Source organism: Amblyraja radiata, chromosome 28, assembly GCF_010909765.2.
Source record: "Amblyraja radiata isolate CabotCenter1 chromosome 28, sAmbRad1.1.pri, whole genome shotgun sequence".
Lineage (NCBI taxonomy): Eukaryota > Metazoa > Chordata > Chondrichthyes > Rajiformes > Rajidae > Amblyraja > Amblyraja radiata.
In genome coordinates this window covers 17,681,182-17,700,321 of record NC_045983.1, presented here as the reverse complement: position 1 = coordinate 17,700,321, position 19,140 = coordinate 17,681,182, and the positions used below count along the sequence as shown (strand labels likewise).

The window sequence follows — 19,140 nt, the reverse complement described above, 5'->3', positions numbered from 1 at the left end:
TGATTGACTTTTCATTCATTTATTAAGTATTTGTGGATCTTGTGTTTACAAGTTGGCCTCTTTACACAATGGATGTAATTGACCAGCGATGAACACTTTTATGACAGAAGTCTGGAAAAGTGATGATCTGGGTATGTTGGACTGTCATCTGCAAGGATATGGACTCGGAGAACCTGAGCTAAGGGGAGAGGTTAAGTACGCTAGGACTTTATTCCTTGGTACGCAGGAGGATGAGGGGTGATCTTATAAGGGGTGTACAAGATCATGTACATATTAGATAGGGTTTTTCCCCGGAGTAGGGGAAATCAAGAGCCAAAAGGACATAGGTTTAAGGTGAAGAGGGAAAGATTTAATAAGAATCATTGGAGCAACTTTTTTATTTACACAAAGGGGGGTGGGTGTATGGAACAAGCTGCCAGAGGAGGTAGTTGAGGCAGGTGCTATCACAACGCTTGAAAGATGTTTGAACAGGTACATGGATCAGATAGGTTTAGACAGATATGGACTAAACACAGGCAGGTGAAAGTGTACTGTAGATGGGGCATGTTGGTGGGTGTGGACTGGTTGGGCCGAAGGGCCCGTTTCCACGCTTTATGACTTTGTGTGATTCCCCCAAGACCTATGGCTTCTTCCCACATCCCAAACGCAGGTTAATCGACAGCTGTAAACTGTCCCGTGTGTAGATTGATTGAAAGGCTGTTGAAATGTGGGGTGAATAGGCAACAGGGAAAATTGATGGAATACTCAGAGAGCTGATATTGATTTGATGGGCCAAATAGCCTTCTCTGCTGTAAGTCAGAATACTTCCATATCTCAATAAAATTGACTTCAGTCATTGAATGTTAAATAGCAACAGATAATACTGTTGTTAGTTAGTTGAACTTTATACTTCTAGTTAAGGAATTGAATACAAAAAAACGTTTATATTGATTGCACAAGTTAAAAATATTTAGTCAAAAATCATGCAAAATCAGACCCGCACATATAGTCAGCCATGTATCAATACATTGATCTTCACCAAAAAGTTCAAAAGAAAATAATGCCCTGGTCTCATCTGCATCTATAGTTTAAAGAAACCAGCATTTCACATATAAACCCAACAGAATTCATTTAAAAGAAGTTCCATAGTTGGCACAAATTAAGGTAGGAATTAAGAAACAAACCCAATGAGAAAAATTAGATATGTAATAACAAGCACATCCGTAATATGACAGCCTGCAAATAAGATGTCAGCCTGGCCTTTGAGAGAGTATGTGTCTCTTCACAATACTCTTCAGAGAGAGTGAACTTCCTGTTGAGCCCATACCAGCCATATTGCATGTAGTTTTGACCTCACTGCCCAAGAAAGAATCTACTTTCCATTTAGCAAAGACACCAAAGATTCACTTGACTGCTTCCAAGAGTGGTTAGTTTGTTCTGCGAGTAGAGAAGGAGTAACCCGGGACTATATTTCTTTAGAATTGAAACAAAATAATCTTAAAGGGCTCAACAGGCTGGATAGGGGGAGGGACGTCCAGGTCCAGGAGTCAGTTTCCAAACAAGGGATAGGCCATTTGGGACCAAAACAAGGAGAAATTTCTACAGAGGGTAGATAATCTTCAGAATTCCTACATTGGGAGACAATAGAGGCTCATTTGTTGTGTTTATTTAAAACTTGGAGCAAATTCAGCTGAAACACGATTATTGTACTTGCTCGGGTCGGAGTAACATCTGAACAAAGATTGAACTACCTCCATAGAATGTTTCCTTGCATTCCCTTCAGAGACAGCAAGAGGGAGCTGCACATGAAAACACAGTCCGTTACAAGCAGCAAGAGAAAGTTGTTCTTTTGTACCAACTATCTATCAAACCCCCCTCGCCTGTATCCTCCTATTACCTGTCACGCTTTGTCCTGTCTCTCCACTCCTCCAGTTTTCTTCCCACTCCCCTATAATCAGTCTGAAGAAGGGTAACCCAAAGCAGCACCTATCCATGTTCTCAGAGAGGCTGCCTGACCCGCTGAGTTACTCCAGCACTCTGTGTCCTTTGGTGTAAACCCACAGAGGCTGAGACAAGCCCACCTCAATCACCACAGTGCGAACATGGCGAGGTTAAGCTGCCAAACCTGCGACTGATCATTTTAGGAGCTTTGCGAGCCAGGTTTGACGGAGAGGATCAGCACCTGAAACATTAACTGTTTCTCTTTCCACAATGCTTTGTTTACTGAATTTTCTGCTTTTATTGTAAATTAGAACATTGACAACATCCACTGGCAGTACACAGTACTGCACAAAACACCTTTTATTCCCCCTGTAGCTAACAAACAAAAACATTTCCCAGAGGAAAACTGTAAATTTTTGTTTTAGTCAAGATGAAGACGTTCAGACCTGTCCAAATGCTTCGCGCGTTTCAGACCTGCAACTAACCAACCTGCACAATTGCCGTTGCAGTGACGCCAACCAGCTTTGGGGAGACACAGCCCCAAAGCAAGCTGCACCTTCGGCCAGCTGTATGCAAGGTAAACCAGAAGTTCACACAGTTATTGGAGTTCTTTTGCCCGTTAGACAAAAGAGCAAAACGTACAAAGTATTGGGAACTCTGGGAAAAGTATCTGTTCATTAACAAGTTTGTGACGAAAACAAAGTTTAAACAGCATCAACGATTTCGGTTTTCACAGAGTGCGAGTAATCCTGCAGAGGGAGTGTTGGCTGCAGTGTCCAGTCGGTTTGAGTCTCTTGAGAAGCAAGCAGCTTCTTCTCTCCAAATGCCACTTGAATACCTGGAAGCAAAAAGGATATCACTGCAGTTTAAAGTCATAGAGTCATACTGCATGAAAACAGGTCCCGTCGGCTCAACTTGCCCACAAGTGTTGTAACAGAGTGGAAGTATTTTGATATGAACCCTATTACAGGAGGTCCCCAGGTTATCACAGGGTTCTGTTCGTGAGAACTGTTCCTGGGTTGGACATGAACAGGAAGTGTTTGGGAGATGTTCACAGTAACAGCCGCGACAGGAGAGCAGTCAGGTCCCGTCAGCCGGACTCATTGACTCTGTGAGTGAATGAGCAAGTCTGCTCATTCCTCCCAGCTCTCCTCAGCTCCACCAAGCTCTCCATCGTTGTGGCTCTGCAGAGCGGTGGGGAGAGAAGTCAAGTGGAACTGCCTCTTTCCCACCAAGCAGAAGATGCCTGCAGCCCCGCAGCATCCAGCAAAACCATTCCCATCCACTCACAAATGCTTGTTCATAGATACTGGGTGTCCATAAATCTGACACTCGTAGCTCAGGGAGGGCCTGTATATTTGGACATGTTGAGATCACACCTAGCGTACAAATCTTTATCCTTGCCTACAGCAATTGCCACTTGCATGCCATAGGGAAGCGGTACTGGAAATATTCTCTACACCGTTTCCAGAGAGACTGGGTTTGCTGTGCATTGAGTGGTCTGGGAATATATATTTTAGCTGTTCCAAGGAGGAGAGGAGATCGCATTGAACATAACAATCTTAAAAAAGCTTAACAGTTGAGTTTTTAGAGATAACGCGCGGAAACAGGCCCTTCGGCCCACCAAGTCCGCACCGTCCAGCGGTCCCAGCACATTAACACTGTCCTACATGCGCTATGGACAATTTACACTAATACCAATCCAATTAACCTACAAGCCTGTGCATCTTTGGAGTGTGGGAGGAAACCGAAGATCTCGGAAAAAACCCAAGCGGTCACGGGAAAAACTTACAAACTACTCCGTACAGACGGCACCCGGGTCTCTGGCAATGCAAGCGCTCGCTGTAAGGCAGCAACTCTGCCGCTGCTCCACTATGCTGCCCAGGCTGGAGTCAGGGATGCCCAGTGTTAGAGGGAGTGGTGGAACAGGCATTAAACCGGGTTCTTGCTCGGTCTCAGATAGAAGCAAACGATCTTTAACACTCCATGGAATCTATTTGCTCCACACAAGCGCACTAAAAGAATACACAGCGGCATGGTTGCGCACGATAGAGTTGCTGCCCCACAGCGCCAGAGACCTGGGTTCAATCCTGACTACTGGTGCTGCCTGTACGGAGTTTGTACGTTCTCCCAGTGACCTGCATGGGTTTTCTTCAGGATCTCTGGTTTTGTTCCACACTCAAAAGACGTACATGTTTGTAAGTTAATTGCATTTGGTATAATTGTTAAAAAATCTCCCTTGTGTGTTGGATAGCTTTAGTGTGCGGGGAATCGCTGGACAGTGTGTACCCAGTGGGCTGATGGGCCTGTTTCCGCACAATATATCTCTAAACTAAACTACACTAATCTGATCACTCACTATGACTGCTGGCCAAACAGCCGGCATGTCCCTTCATTTGGGAACCAGGATTTCCCATCAAACTTACAAAATATTTTAAAAATAAACCTGCTATAACATCAAGGACAGCTTTGAGGTGTACCATTAACAGCATTCAAGCATGATTTTGTGTGAAAATAATGCAAACTTTGATGTTCTCCTTAAATGTAACTCAGTAGGTTGTTAAAGTGAAGTCTGAAATTAGTAAAATTTGGGCCACATTGAAGAGAGGAGACAAGGAGAATTTTTTTAAAGAAAGGAGATGAGGAGGAATTTCTTTAAGAAAGGAGATGAGGAGGAATTTCTTTAGCAGAGGGTGGTGAATCTGTGGAATACATTGCCACAGAAGAATGTGGAGGCCAAGTCAATGGATATTTTTAAGGTGGAGATTGATAGATTCTTGATTAGTACAGGTGTCAGGGGTTATGGGGATAGAAAGATCAGCCATGATTGAATGGTAGAATATGGCAATCACAGTGCTAGCATTTATTTCAAGAGGGTTAGAATACAAAAACAGGGATGTAATGCTGAGGCTCTACCAGGCGTTGGTCTGGCCACATTTTGAGTATTGTGAGCAATTTTGGCACTATATCGTAGGAAGGATGTGCTGGTCCTGGAGAGGGTCCAGGGGAGGTTAACAAGAATGATTCCAGGAATGAGTGGGTTAACATATGATGAGCATTTGATGGCTGGAGTTTAGAAGAATGAGGGGGAACCTCATTGAAATGTACCGAAAAGTAAAAGGCTTGGATAGAGAGGATGTGGAGAGGATGTTTCCACACGTGGGAGAGTCTAGGAATAGAGGTCATAGCCTCAGAATTAAAGGGCGTTCCTTTAGGAAGGAGATGGGGAGGAATTTATTTAGAGGGTGGTTAATTTGTGGAATTATTTGCCACAGAAGCGGTGGAGGCCAAGTCAATGGATATTTGTAAAGTAAAGATGGATAGATTCTTGATTAGTACGGTGTCAGGGGTTATGGAGAGAAGGCAGGAGGATGAGGTTAGGAGGGAGAGATAGATCAGCCATGACTGACTGGTGGAATAGACTTGATGGACTGAATGGCCTAATTCTGCTCCTATTACTTATAACCTTCGTATACTTGATGGGCAGAATGGCCTCATTCTGCTCCTCTAACTTATGAAGAATGGAAATTCCAACCAGAAACATGATGTTTTACAGGTAAACCTTGCTTGGACAGGACACTAGATCTGTCAGTAAGAGGTGTACAGATACATTCCCAACCATGCATCCCTTTAGCCGGATCGTCTCGACACGAAACGTCACCCATTCATTCTCTCCAGAGATGCTGCCTGTCCCGCTGAGCCTGATCTCTGATAACGATGAGAAGGCCTACCGGGAGGAGGTGGCTGATCTGGCACTCTGGTGTCAGGACAACAGCCTCCTCTTGAATATGAAAAAAACTAAGGAGCTGATCGTGGACTTTAGGAGGGCGCATCACCCGAGGATGTACACACCATTGGAAATAAATGGGGATACTGTGGATAGGGTGAGCTGCTTTAAATACCTGGGAGTCCACATCTCAGAGGATCTGACATGGACATCACACACTGCAACACTGGTGAGTAAGGCAAGGCAGCGCCTTTACCACCTCAGGCAATTGAGGAAATCCAGAGTGTCTCTGAGGATCCTCCAGTGCTTCTACTCAGCGGCTGTGGAAAGCATCTTGCCCGGAAACATCACGATTTGGTTTGGGAACTGCTCTGCCCAGGACAAGAAGGCTCTGCAGAGAGTAGTGCGTTCTGCCGAACGCACTATGGAAACTACACTCGCCCCCCCTGCAGGAACTATACATCAGTGCAACTCCAGAGCCAACAAGATCATGGGAGACACCTTCCACCCCAGCAATGGACTGTTCCAGCTGCTACGGTCAGGCAAACGCCTCCGTTGCCATGCTGTGAAAACGGAGAGGATGAGAAGGAGTTTCTTTCCAGAGGCCATTAGGACTGTAAACTCCTATCTCACCAGGGACTATCTTTACTGTACCAATTTACTGTTGTGTGATGTCTTTTTAAAATTGCTGTTTTTTCTTCGTTTTCCTCCCACAAATATGTAATATGTGAATATGTGATTCTGTTCCATTCTGTTTTGTAGTTTTTTGCACAAATCCGCTTTTCATTTCACTGCACATCTCGTATGCGTATGTGACGAATAAACCTGACTTGACTTGAGTTACTCCAGCTGTTTGTGTCTATCTTTGGTTAAACCAGCAGCTGCAGTTCCTTTCTACACAGATACAACCTTGGTCATTCCCATTCCTCCACAGGGAGGAAGAAAAGAACTCCCTCCACTCCAGTGTCATCTTAACAAGATCACAACTGGGAATTAAACAAAAACTAGGGTTTGATTTTAATGTGCCCCGAATTTTAAAATAACAATTGCAGAGGGGACCCATTGCTCAGCCTGACATAACTTACCAACTGTTCTGACTTTGGGTTTGATTGTGGTTTGAATTTTCTTGTTGTGCAGTTGATTCACTCCACAGAATCTGTTCACTCTACACAACTGATTGCTCAGTCCGACAGGTGTGCGGTTGATCATGCTGCCCGTGCTTGTCGATCGCCTGATCTTTGAAGATGGTGGGCAGTTGTTCGTAGAGGGGACATTTGCGGTCAGGGTGCAGCCGTCGTTCGAGCTGATCAAGCTGGACGTCCCGTTGGCGTTCTTAAAGCTCTCTTCGTCTGTGGTCTCGTGGATGGTGTACATGACCGAGGTGCTGGCGTCAAACAGCTGGTGTATGACCTGCAACAGCAGAGACAGGGTTAACTATTCTGTCACGAAGGGGGGGAGAAAAAAAAAAGGACAGTGCATTTTGAGAGACAACTGGTAGGGATGGCAGTACTGTTCTTTTACGGCCTTCTGTAGAAGTATCCTGTGTTCTGATCCGCTTGCTGGACGGACCCGGACATTCGGTGGGCTGGCTGACCGCCGTGTCCATTTTCAGCTTGTGCCTGGGGGAAGAATAATTAAAGTAATTTTATAAAGATGAGTCAACTGGACTGACAAAGAACGTGCAAGTACAATATTAGTTGAGAACAACTGATTAACATTAACAATTTATCCATCCAAAATTTTCAATGTGTTACAATAGGGCGGCCTTACAGCGCCAGAGACCCGGGTTCGATCCTGACCTCGGCTGCTGTCTGTACGGAGTTTGTACGTTCTCCCTCTGTCCACGTGGGGCTTTTTTGGGTGCTCCGGTTTCCTCCCACATTCCAAAAACATGTAGGTTTGTAGGTTAATTGGCTTCTGTAAAATGCCCCTAGTGTGTAGGATAGAACTAGTGTATGGGTGATCGATAGTCCAGGTTGGGACTGACTTCATCCATTTCGCCACTTACTTCAATCCGGCACTCATATTCATCTGGACCATTTCCGACATCTCCCTAACGTTTCTGGACTATTATCTCAATCGCAGGTAATAAACTACTGACACTTCTTCCCACCCTGCTTCCTGTAAGGACTTTATCCCCTACTCCCAATTCCTCCGTCTACACCGCATCTGCACCCAGTATGAGGTGTTCCAAACCAGGGTATCGGAGATGTCCTCATTCTTTAGGGAACGGGGGTTCCCCTCTTCAACTATAGATGAGGCTCTGACCAGGGTCTCCTCAATATCACGTAGCTCCACTCTCACACCCCATCCCCCCACTCGTAACAAGGGCAGAGTCCCCCTTGTCCTCACCTTCCACCCTACCAGCCATTACATACAACAAATAATCCCCCGACATTTTCGCCACCTCCAACGGAATACCACCACTGGCCACATCTTCCTATCTCCTCCCCTTTCGGCTTTCCGCAGAGACCGCTCCCTCCTTAACTCCTTGGTCAATTCGTCCCTTCCCACCAAACCACCCTCTCCCCTGGTACTTTCCCTTGCAACCACAGGAAATGCTACACTTGTCGCTTTACCTCCCCCCTCGACTCCATCCAAGGACCCAAGCAGTCTTTCCAGGTGAGGCAGAGATTCACCTGCACCCCCTCCAACCTCATCTATTGTATCCACTGCTCTAGGTGTCAACTGCTCTACATCGATGAGACCAAGCGCAGGCTTGGCGATCGCTTCGCCCAACACCTCTGCACAGTTCGCATTAACCAAACTGATCTCCCGGTGGCTCAACTCCCCTTCCCATTCCGAATCCGACCTTTCTGTCCTGAGCCTCTTCCATGGCCAGAGTGAGTCCCATCGCAAATTGGAGGAGCAGCACCTCATATTTCCGTTTGGGTAGTTTACACCCAAGCGGTATGAACCTTGACCTCCAATTTCAGGTAGTCCTTGCTTTCTCCCTCTTTCCCCTCCCCAGTTCTCCCAGAGCCTACTGTCTCCGCCTCTTCCTTTTTTCTTCCCCCCCCCCCCCCCCCCCCCCCCCACATCAAACTGAAAAAGGGTCTTGACCCAAAACGTCACCTATTCTTGCCTCACCCGCTGAGTTTCTCCAGCATTCTTGTCTACCTATGGGTGATCGATGGTCAGCGTGGACTCCAAACAGGGCTGAAGTGCCAGAAATCTGGACAGCCATTAATAATCATAGGCCCCCATCTCTCCCTCATGATCTGAGGTTGGGCTCTGGGGTTATATTTAACAGGAACATGTCAGATGTTCAGGCCCCCTTCGGACCATAGCACAGGGAGCATCTTTGCACCCGATGAAAGACAGGATCCAAGCCTCAAAGCAGAGCCGTGTGTTGGTATAAATCTTGCCTCCGTGGTGTTGCCAAGGAATGCCTTGTCAATCATCCAACCTGAGGGATCCCCAGCCCATCAATCGCCACCCCCATATCTCAATCCCACTGCCGCCCAACGCTACTGCCAAGGACACGATTCCTTACCCTCCTCCACCGGTTTGACACCCCCCCATCCCAATACCCAGCCACTGCGCCCCAACTGGCCCATGTATCCGTCTCCGTCCCAACTCTGTTTGCCCCCTCCACAGCCCACACAATGCAAGGAAACCAGCCAACGACACAAAGTGTTGGTTACTCAACAGGTGAAACAGTATCTGTGGAGAACGTGAATAGATGATGTTTCATGTCGGGACCCTTTTTCAGTCGAAGGGCCGAAACATCACCTATCCATGTCCTTCAGAGATGCTGCCTGACCCGCTGCGTTACTCCAGCACAGTGCGTCGTTGTTTTTTTGCGAACCAGCATCTGCGATTCCTTTTTTTCTGTGAAGAAACCAGCAAATTGATCACAAAAGCAGCTGACAAATAATTGGTGCTGAAAGCACTCAGCATCAGAAAAACAAATTGTGCTTCATGGCAAGGGTTAAGCTAAAACATTATATCTTTTTCCCCTCTCCATAGATGCTGTCTAGCCTGCTGAGTATACCTAGAATCTTCTCACTTTATTTCATACTGCCAACATTTGCAGCATTTTGCTTTTCAGCTGTTCTTCTTCTTATCGAGACCACATCACAAGATTAGAAATTGTTCAGCCAGAGCTGAACACACTTCTCAGCATCTGCATACAATGCGTCTTGCGTGTCTTGTACGTGGTGGTGGAAAGATTTGTGGAAACAGGGCCGCGACGTGAACGCTCTTTCCTTGACCCCTTTCAGCTGTTGACCAATAAAATTAGAGTCCAACTTGCCCATGAAGCCCCATTGAATGACTGAGGGTCTCCACAAGGAATGCTGACCACAAGCAAAATTGGTTGATGTTGTAGTGGTCCACACGTTGTGTAAACACTCTGTTTTTATAATTAACAGATACATCCCCGTCACTCATGCGCACATTGTTAATATTTTACTACTATTGTGCCGTCGCTCGTGAGCACACCCGAGTTCCACTCCAACTGCCGATCCTTCGAATTCCAACTGCCGCCTTTGAATTCCAACCGCCTAACGGGCCCGCCCCCCTGACCACGTGATTGGTCGGCCCAGACCACGCCTGATCCACGCGGGAGTTCGAGCCCGACCAACGACGGTTCGATACCAAAATGGCTCGGGCCGCCACATGCCCCCCCCACCCCCGAACCGGCGTAATGGAAGCAGTTAGGTTCATAAGTGAGGCGGCCCGATCTCGTGTGTTTGGGGTCGCAGCTGGCAAAGTTGAGGGCGGGTGCGGTCGTGACGGTGAATGCCCTCTACGGTGGGGTTGTGCTACCTGCCCCGGTTTGTCAATGTTCAAGTGCGCCGGCTTAAGACGGTCTACGGAGATAGTCTCGTGCCTGCTGTCCATGTTGGTGACAAAAGTCGTGGTGCCGTGTTGCAGTACCTGGAAAGGACCCTCGTAAGGCCTTTGCAGTGGCGTACGGTGCGAATCGCGGCGAAGAAAGACGTACTGGCAGTCCTGGAAGGTGGCGGGACATTGGAACTGGCGAGAGCGTGCCTACCTTCTCCCGGAGGCGCGTCAGGATGGTCGTGGGTGGTTCCTGATTTCCACGTGCCGCCTGGATGAAGTCCCCGGGACCTTAAGCGGGGCGCCGTACGCCAGCTTGGCCGAGGAAATTGCCAGGTCTTCTTCCGAGGCACTGCATATGCCCAGCAGGACCCACGGCAACTCTTCGATCCTGCCCGAGCACGTGAGCCGTGCTTTTAGGGATGCCTTCAGGTGCCAGTGAAAACGCTTCACTAGGCCGTTTGCTTGCGGGTGGTAGGCCGTAGTGTGGTTCAGCTGAGCGCCAAACAGCCGGACCATTGCTGACCACAACTCGGAGGTGAACTATGCACCTCTGTCGGAAAAGATATCCACCGGCACACCAAAGTGGGCGATCCAGTGGTCAGTGAGGGCACGTGAACACATCGCAGTGGAGGTATCCGAGAGCGGGAAGGCTTCCGGCCATCTCGTGAATCGGTCCACGATAGTGAAGAGGTGGATGACACCTCTGGATGGGGGCAGCGGTCCAATGATGGCGACGTGGATGTGTTAGAAACGCCGGTGTGGCAGGGCGAAATTCTGCAGCGGCGCCTTGATGTGTCGCTGAATCTTTGTGGTTTGACAGGGAATGCACACCCTAGTCCAGTTGCCGACCAGTTAGCGCAACCCGTGCCACATGAACATGGCTGCCATCAGTGCTGTTGTTGCCAGGATGGAAGGGTGAGCCAAACCGTGGTGTGAGCGGCCCGAATCGCATATCCTCCAACAACAGGCTTGAGTTGGAAAGCCTGGGCAGCGTTCTTGAGGCCGAAAGGCATCAGTGGGAACTCAAAGGGCTGTCTGAACTCGTCTGCGGAACTCGTCCTTGGCCAGTTGGACCTTGTCAGGGGTCAGCCTGCGTGCACGTGCATGGAGTGGCGGTCCGATGGTGGGGATATGGTGCTTTACCCCATGCTTGGGGCTGGCCGTTGTGAACTGGGGGGTTATGATGTTGGGGAAATCGGCCAAGATCTGGGCGGACTTGTTGTCGGAGGTCACCAAGCCAAGATGTGGCGTAATCAATTCAGCAAGGCGATCGACTCGAACGTCTCAGAATTGACGAGCGTTGTCCCTTCACGTCAACCAGCAGGGAGTGCGCCCGGAAGAAATCGGCGCCCAACAGAGGTTGGGATATGTCGGCAATACTTGAAGTGATAGGAAGGTGAACCTTCCTGCGGACCCCATACGTCTTGATTATGCTGCCGTTGGCGGCAGTCAGAGGAGATCCCCTCTTTCTAGAATGAGTGTCGGCCCCCGATGGACGCAAAACACTGACCTCTGTTCCCGTGTCCACAAGAAAACGCCACCCCGGATGACAGTCCCAGGTGTAGAGAAGGCGATGCTTCTGGCTGGTCGCAGTAGCCACTACTGGCGGCCGGCCGAGGCGTTTCCCTGGATGCATGCAGGGTGGTCAGCTCAGAACCCCACCTTTGGTGGTAGTAGCACCACGTACCTTTGCCGGCGTTGCTCATGGCCGGCCTCACTGCCGTGCCTTCGGTGGATGCTGGAACAGGCCGCTTGACCCGCCGAGGCACCACCACCACCCGACTGATGGTGGCTCCACCATGCTGATTGGCCTTCCACAGCACGTCCGCACGGGCAGCCAGCCGTCGGGGGTCGGTGAAATTGTCGTCCGCTAGGAGCAGGCGAATATCATCAGGCATCTGCTCGAGGAACACTTGTTCGAACAGGTGGCAGGTCTTGTGTCTGTCCATCAAGGCGAGCATTTCATCCATAAGCACTGACAGCTTGCGGTCACCTGGGCCATCCATGTGCAGGATTCTGGCTGCCCTGTCGTGGCGGCTGAGACCAAAAGTGCGCAAGAGGAGCGTTTTGAGGCCCTCGTAATTGGCGTCGGCTGGTGGCTGGTGAAGGTAATCGATTAGGCGCCTGGCGGTGTCCTGGTTCAGCGCACTGACCACTTACTAGAATTTGGTGGCATCGGCAGTGATGTGGAACTGGGCTTCAGCCTGTTCAAACCACATGTGGGGCTGTGATGTCCAGAAAGCGGGCAGTTTGATCGTAATTGCGTTTTGCTGGTCAGGGTTGTCAGCTGCAAACATGATAAAATCCAAAATAGGCCGTTTTGGATCGTCGGGGTCACCACTGTAGAGGTCCACGCGTTGTGTAAACACTCTGTTTAATAATTAACCGATACAGCCCCATCACTCACACGCGCATCGATAATATTTTACTACTACTGTGCCGTCGCTCGAGAGCACACCCAGGTTCCACTCCAACTGCCGATCCTTTGAATTCCAATTGCTGCCTTTGAATTCCAACCGCCTAACGGCCCGTTCTCCTGACCGCGTGATTGATCGGCCCAGATCACGCCCAGTTCATGCGAGAGTTCGTGCCCGACCAACGACGGTTCAATACCAAAATGGCTCAGGCCGCACAACGTAAATTTAAACTTGACCAGGGTCAGCTTACAGGCACAGTCTTTGGACTCCTGGGACATGGGAACAGTGCGTGTGCACGGGTGACTATCCATATAAGATAACTTGCATATGTTGGGATGGGATTCTCTAATTGTGCGAATGAAGAACAGGAATGGATATCAGGATGCAACTTTAAAAATAAAAGCAAAATCTACAAAAAGGATTAGCTGAGCCAAACACCACCAGCACAGAAAGTGAAATTGAACTGGCTGGAATTCAACTGGGGAAGTCTAAAAGAGCATCACCATATCCAAATCCAGAACGTGCAGCAGACCAGGTCAGTGAAAAACAGTTATCTGGAATCAGATTGCTATAGCAATAACAAAGCTAAATATACAGTTCAATTTAGTTTAGTTTAGTTTAGAGATACACTGCGGAAACAGGCCCATTGGCCCACCGAGTCTGCGCCGACCAGCGATCCCCACACACTAACGCTATCCTACACACACAAGGTACAATTTACATTTATACCAAGCCATATAGCCTACACACCTGTACGTCTTTGGAGTGGGGGAGGAAACTGGAGTTTCCCAGAGGAAAACCACACGGTCACAGAGAGAACGTACAAACTCCTTACAGACAGCACCCTTGGTCAGGATCAAACCCGGGTCTCTGGCGCCGTAAGGCAGCAACTCTACCACAGCCCCACCATGCCGATCAGCATCACACGAGAGATTTAGAGATGCCGGAGAATGAATCATTCAATGTTGAGGCTGCTGAAACTGAAAGCAAGGATAAGAGGAATTTTACCACAGAGGCAAGAAAAGAAGCTGGCATGTGCCTCTGTGGGGCAGCCAAAGAGCCATAGAATAGGGAAACAGGCCCTTCAGCCTAACTTGTCCATCTGGACCAAGTTTTCGGTCTGGTCCCATTTGCCAGCATTTGCACTATGGTCACACCTTCTTTACTAATGTAGATACCAGGCTTGGCACCACACAGCTGAGAGAAAATAAAAGATACCACTGAGGCAGTGGTAAAAGCAGAAGAGTTGAGAGAGGAAATCTCATCCATTACACTGGATGTGAGATTGCAGTTGTCAGGGTTGTTGCAGGCTGAAAATAAATGTTGGTTACTAGCCTGTTCCATGAAATGCAGGTGGCAAAGAGAAGGGGAACAATCAGGTAAACCACAGAACGGGTAAGGCTGAACTGGCAGTGAAGCGAGTGAAACTGACTGGATTCGGACACGAGCAGAAAGCAGCACTGACGAGTCGATGCGAGAGGCAGAATAGGGAAGAGAATCAAGCAGGTCTAGTCTCAAGAAAGAACATTCCACATCTCCCACAAAGTTGTAGGCATTGCTTGGTCCCAGACAACTCCCACAGCAACTAGTACCAAGTTCCCCTTAAGGCTCCAGAGTGAAAACATGTTCGATCAGGTTGAAGGAATCTCAGTCAGGCTCTGTTTGAGAAAGGCAGAGAGGGATATCCACCTCTTCTGATGCAGAGCAGAGGTGATGGGGTATTGTCTGTACACGCCACTGAATATAATCCAAGTTTGTCCAACCTATCCTTATAGCTAATGCTCTCTAATCCAGGCAGTATTCTGGTAAACCTCTTCTGCACCTTCTCAATGCCTCCACACTCTGACTATAATGGGGCAACCAGAACTGTACACAATACTCTAATTGCGGACTGACCAACGTGTTATAAAACTGCAACATGACCACTCGACACTTATGTGTAGGAAGGAACTACAGGTGCAGGTTTAAACCGAAATGCCAACCATTCCTTCTTTCCAGAGATGCTGCCTGTCCCGCTGAGTTACTCCAGCTTATGCTTATTCTCGACACTTATATTCAATAATTAGCATCTTTGTGGCTGACACTAAAATTGGAGGTATAATGGACAATTTAAGAAGTTTATTTAAGATTACAACAGAAACTAGATGAAGTGGGAAAGTGCGCGGAAGGAAGGGCAGATGTAATTTAACTCTAACAAGTGTGAGTTGATATATTTTGGTAAGATAAACCAGGACAGGACTTACAAACTTAATGGTAGGCTCCTGAAGAGTGCTGTGGAACTTAGGGAGACTTACAGTAGTTCATAGTTCCCTGAAACTGGTGACACGGGTAGACAGAGTGAAGAAAATTTGGCTGGCTTTCCTTCATTGGTCAGTGCATTGAGTACAGGAGTTGGTTCATCATATTGCACTTGTACAAATTGCTGAGAATATTGTGCACATTTCTAGTCGCCCTGCTATGGGAATATTATCATTAAAATGGAAAGGGTGAGGATGTTATTGGAAAGTTCAAATTATAAGGAGAGGCTGGGACTTTTATTTTGGCCATTAACAAACTGGGCTAGAGGGCCTGTATAACTCTACGACTCTACATATACTGGGGACCATAACAAGAACCAGAAGCACCAATGTTGAATTATGACCCAGTAGCCAAAGGTTCCCTGTCTCTATTCTCACTAGCAGTCGAATGGGGCAGGTTTCTCCATGTCAAGTAAATTTGCCAATCACACGTCCAGTTGGGACACAGTTTCTTCTGGTGTTTTCGTCTGGTGCATTCGTCCAGCAAGTGGCCACCTCCCCGGTGAGGTGGTTGGCCAATGTGGTCCACTATTCCCAGAGTCCAGGCAAGCAATGTCTCTGTCACCAGTAACAGGGCTGACAATGAACACAAGGGATGAGATGTTTCTGCTGGACTGCAGAGATCCTGCTCGAGACAGAAGGCGATCGGAAGATGGACAAAGCGAATAAATTGTCAACCAAATTATAAAATTGTCTGCCTGCCTCCTAGACAGGAAGATCCAAGAGTTAGCAGGTTCTGATGGACCAGCTAAAGATGCAGTTTAATGGGGCATTTATGTCTTGCTTCTTGCATCAGTTTCCTACACACAAGAAAATTGGTGTAAGAGTAGGCCACTTGGCCTCTCATGCCTACCCTGCCGTTCAAGGCTGCAGGCCCTTTTTTAACTAGTATCCCCATCAATCCTTGCTCTCCATCCATTACCCTAAATATTCACTCCCTCCACTACCATTGCACACTGACTGCAACGTGTACCCGCTGCAAACGTGTACTGCAATTGCTCGACTGCAACGTTGTCTCCCAAACCCATGCCAAACACATCGTGCAGGTTCCGCACCTCATGTACCATCCCAAATTAAAATTAAATCGTCTCCAGATCGCAATCCAGGAACTCCCCACCAAAGTGCGCTATGGCAGCACCTTTGCCAGAAGGATTGCAGTGATCCATGAAGACAGTTCACCATCACTTTCTCAAAACGGAGTAAGGGGAAGGGCACTAAAGGCTCATAAACCACAAATAATTACAAAAATACTGCTTGGACTCTCATGCCATTCTAACTCCAGGAAGTCTCAGATATTTGATCGCCAGCAAACAGTAGAATGCTAAATAATATAATCTGCACCCAGCAAGCTCCCAAATAAAGCATCTTAAATACAGCGACACCGATAGAGACAGAAAGACAAAACAGGGCTTGCCCTTCTTTAAGCCACCAAGAAAACTTTAACAAGGCCAGAAATAAACTTTACAACAAAAGGGAAGCGAGAAACAGAAATTAACTTTTCATTAACTTTTCACTCCCAAGGGTGAATCGTGGACCAGAGGATATAGGTTTAAGGTGAAGGGGCAAAGATTTAATAGGAATCTGAGGGGCAACTTTTTCTCACAAAGGGTGGTGAGTGTATGGAACAAGCTGCCAGAAGAGGTAGGTGAGACTGAGAATATCCCAAAGTTTAAGAAACAGTTAGACAGGTACATGGATAGAACACGTTTGGAGGGATATGGACCAAATGCAGGCAGGTGGGACATGTTGGTCGGTGTGGGCAAGTTGGGCAGAAGGGCCCGTTTCCACACTGTACTCTATGACTCTATTTTCATTTGTTTCGAATTTTTACATTTCTAACAGCAACACTTTTGGGAAATCATAATAATTACTTTCTGAGACAAAAAATTACAACTTCCCACTTTGACAGAAGAAACCTGTCATCGCACCAGAGTGAAATGGTCACCTTGGTTCAAAGGTCGCCTTCTCAGCCTCAACTATACTTCAGCAGTTCACCACTCAGGGGGAAATTAAATGGTAATATCACTATGCAGTACAGCCAAGCTGTGAACCATCCCACTTAAGATAACACAAAATGCTGGAGTAACTCAGCGGGTCAGGCAGCATCTCTGGAGAAAAGGGATTGTGGACGTTTCGGGTCGAGACCTTTCATCAGACTGAGGTTTCCCACTTACATCTATAAACATGGGGTCAAATTTACAGAAATTGGGGTGAGGGGGAGTCAGGTGAATTTGCAGCCAAAATAAACATTTAGAAAGTAGGAGGGTGTAAAAACCTTGTAAAAATGGGCGTCACAACTTCACATTGCAAAGGCATTTTGAGCCACAATGCACTAAAAAAGGAGGGGTTCTAGTAAAACATTCTGTTTTTCCTGTTGGGAGTCATAATACCGCATGGAAAGTGTAGTCCTGGGCCTCCTAGTTCTGCTTCAAACATGTGCTGGAGCAACTTTTACAACCGGCTACTGGTGGAGACCCAGCGGCAGTGCGGCACCCCTTCAGTTGGGCACCTTTCCTCAAGTCTCGGGGTGGGGGCTCCTGATTCAGGTCTGGCCCACCACTGCCACTGGCATTCACTAAAACTTCGGGGTGGCACAACACAGCTAGCTCGCCCCCAGGGAAGGTACTCAGATAGAGCAGGCCACGCCGGAGCAAGGATCTCTCCCGTGGCGAGGAAACCGCAGCCGTGGGCAGGCGAGGGGAGGGAAGGAGGGGAGAGCTTCCACCGGGCGCCAAGCAAGAGTCCGATCAAAGCCCCGCAAGGCGTGGGGCGCTACCTGTGGGGCGGCTCCTTGTCCTCCTCCTCCCCTTCCTCCTCCTGCTGCTGCCACCGCTTCTTCCTCAGGTGATGCAACAACAGCACTGCCGACATTTCCCAGCTCCTAGGCTGAACAATATCACCAGCCCACCCACCGTCTCTCGTCACTTCTGGTGCACGTCGGCGCGGCGACTGCCTGCCTGCTAACTCCGCCGCTATTGGGGAATAACGAAATGAGGATTTAATTTTTTTCCAACGGACTAAAATGATCACCACTATGGGCAGATCGATGTCACAATTGCAAAGAAAGAATTGACAGGAGCACGCTGTTGCATTTGAAAACCTTCCACTTGAAACAAAACGGGCATCTTTTTTTCAAATCCTTCGTTGCACAATTGCAAAATAGTGGGTTCATTCAATTGGCTCCCAATTGCAATATTTGCAATGATTCTGATATTGGATTAATAACCTGGAGTTCTGAAAGTGGCGGTCACCGAAGTAAATAAGTTTGCGGTGGCCAAGAAACGATGGAGGAAACAGGCTTCCCATGGGCGGACTCGTAATGCACCTTTGCTATTTGCAGAAGTTGTTTTGCATCAGACTTCACCGGTAAAGGAGTAGCAAATGAGAAGCCTCCTTCAAGACCGAAGGGTCCCGACCTGAAACGTGGTCTGTCCATTCTCTCCACTGATGCAGCCCGAGTCGCTGAGTTCCTCTAGCATTATGTTTTTGCTGAAGATTCCAGCATCCACAGTCTTTTGTGTCTCCATGTTTTCTCTATTTCTCTGTCCTGAAAATTTGATCCGGACCAGAAGCGTTCACTCGTTTTCCCTTTCCCAATATGCTACTGGACCTGCTGAGGGCCATCTCGTTCTGTTTTTATTTTATTACAGCACCTAATTTTTTTTCATATGCGCCAGTGATCCAGATCTTGACCTTGGATGCTGTCTATGTGGAGCACATTCGTCCACTCAACCATAGCCCCCCACGGGAGGCCTAGTCCCCCAACGCAACCCATTCCCCAAGGCAATATTCCACCAATCACCAGTTTCCCCAACGCAACCCATTCCCCAAGGCAATATTCCACCACTCACCAGTTTCCCCAACGCAACCGTTCCCCCAACGCAATATGTGACCACTCACCCATAGCAACTGCGCAGGGGTTGCTCATTTCACCTTATAGGGGGTTGCACTATGGTAATCGGGTCAAAGTGCATGACGCATGGAGCAG

General features: G+C 48.0%; 1 protein-coding gene across 2 annotated transcripts; it reads right to left on the bottom strand.

The window, feature by feature from the left end:
- Positions 1 to 840: 840 nt before the first annotated feature.
- Positions 841 to 18,473, bottom strand: LOC116988922. Of its 2 annotated transcripts, none has more exons than XM_033045957.1 (4): positions 18,379 to 18,473; positions 7,158 to 7,266; positions 6,733 to 7,057; positions 841 to 2,758 (listed from the first exon to the last, which is right to left on the bottom strand). In XM_033045957.1, exons 1-4 carry the CDS (start codon positions 18,456 to 18,458, stop codon positions 2,625 to 2,627), a joined length of 648 nt encoding a protein of 215 aa, XP_032901848.1. In that variant the 5' UTR covers positions 18,459 to 18,473; the 3' UTR covers positions 841 to 2,624. The 2 variants fall into 2 exon arrangements, with proteins under 2 accessions (XP_032901848.1, XP_032901847.1); XM_033045956.1 differs by lacking the exon at positions 18,379 to 18,473 and adding an exon at positions 17,929 to 18,301.
- Between the last annotated feature and the right edge of the window lie 667 nt (positions 18,474 to 19,140).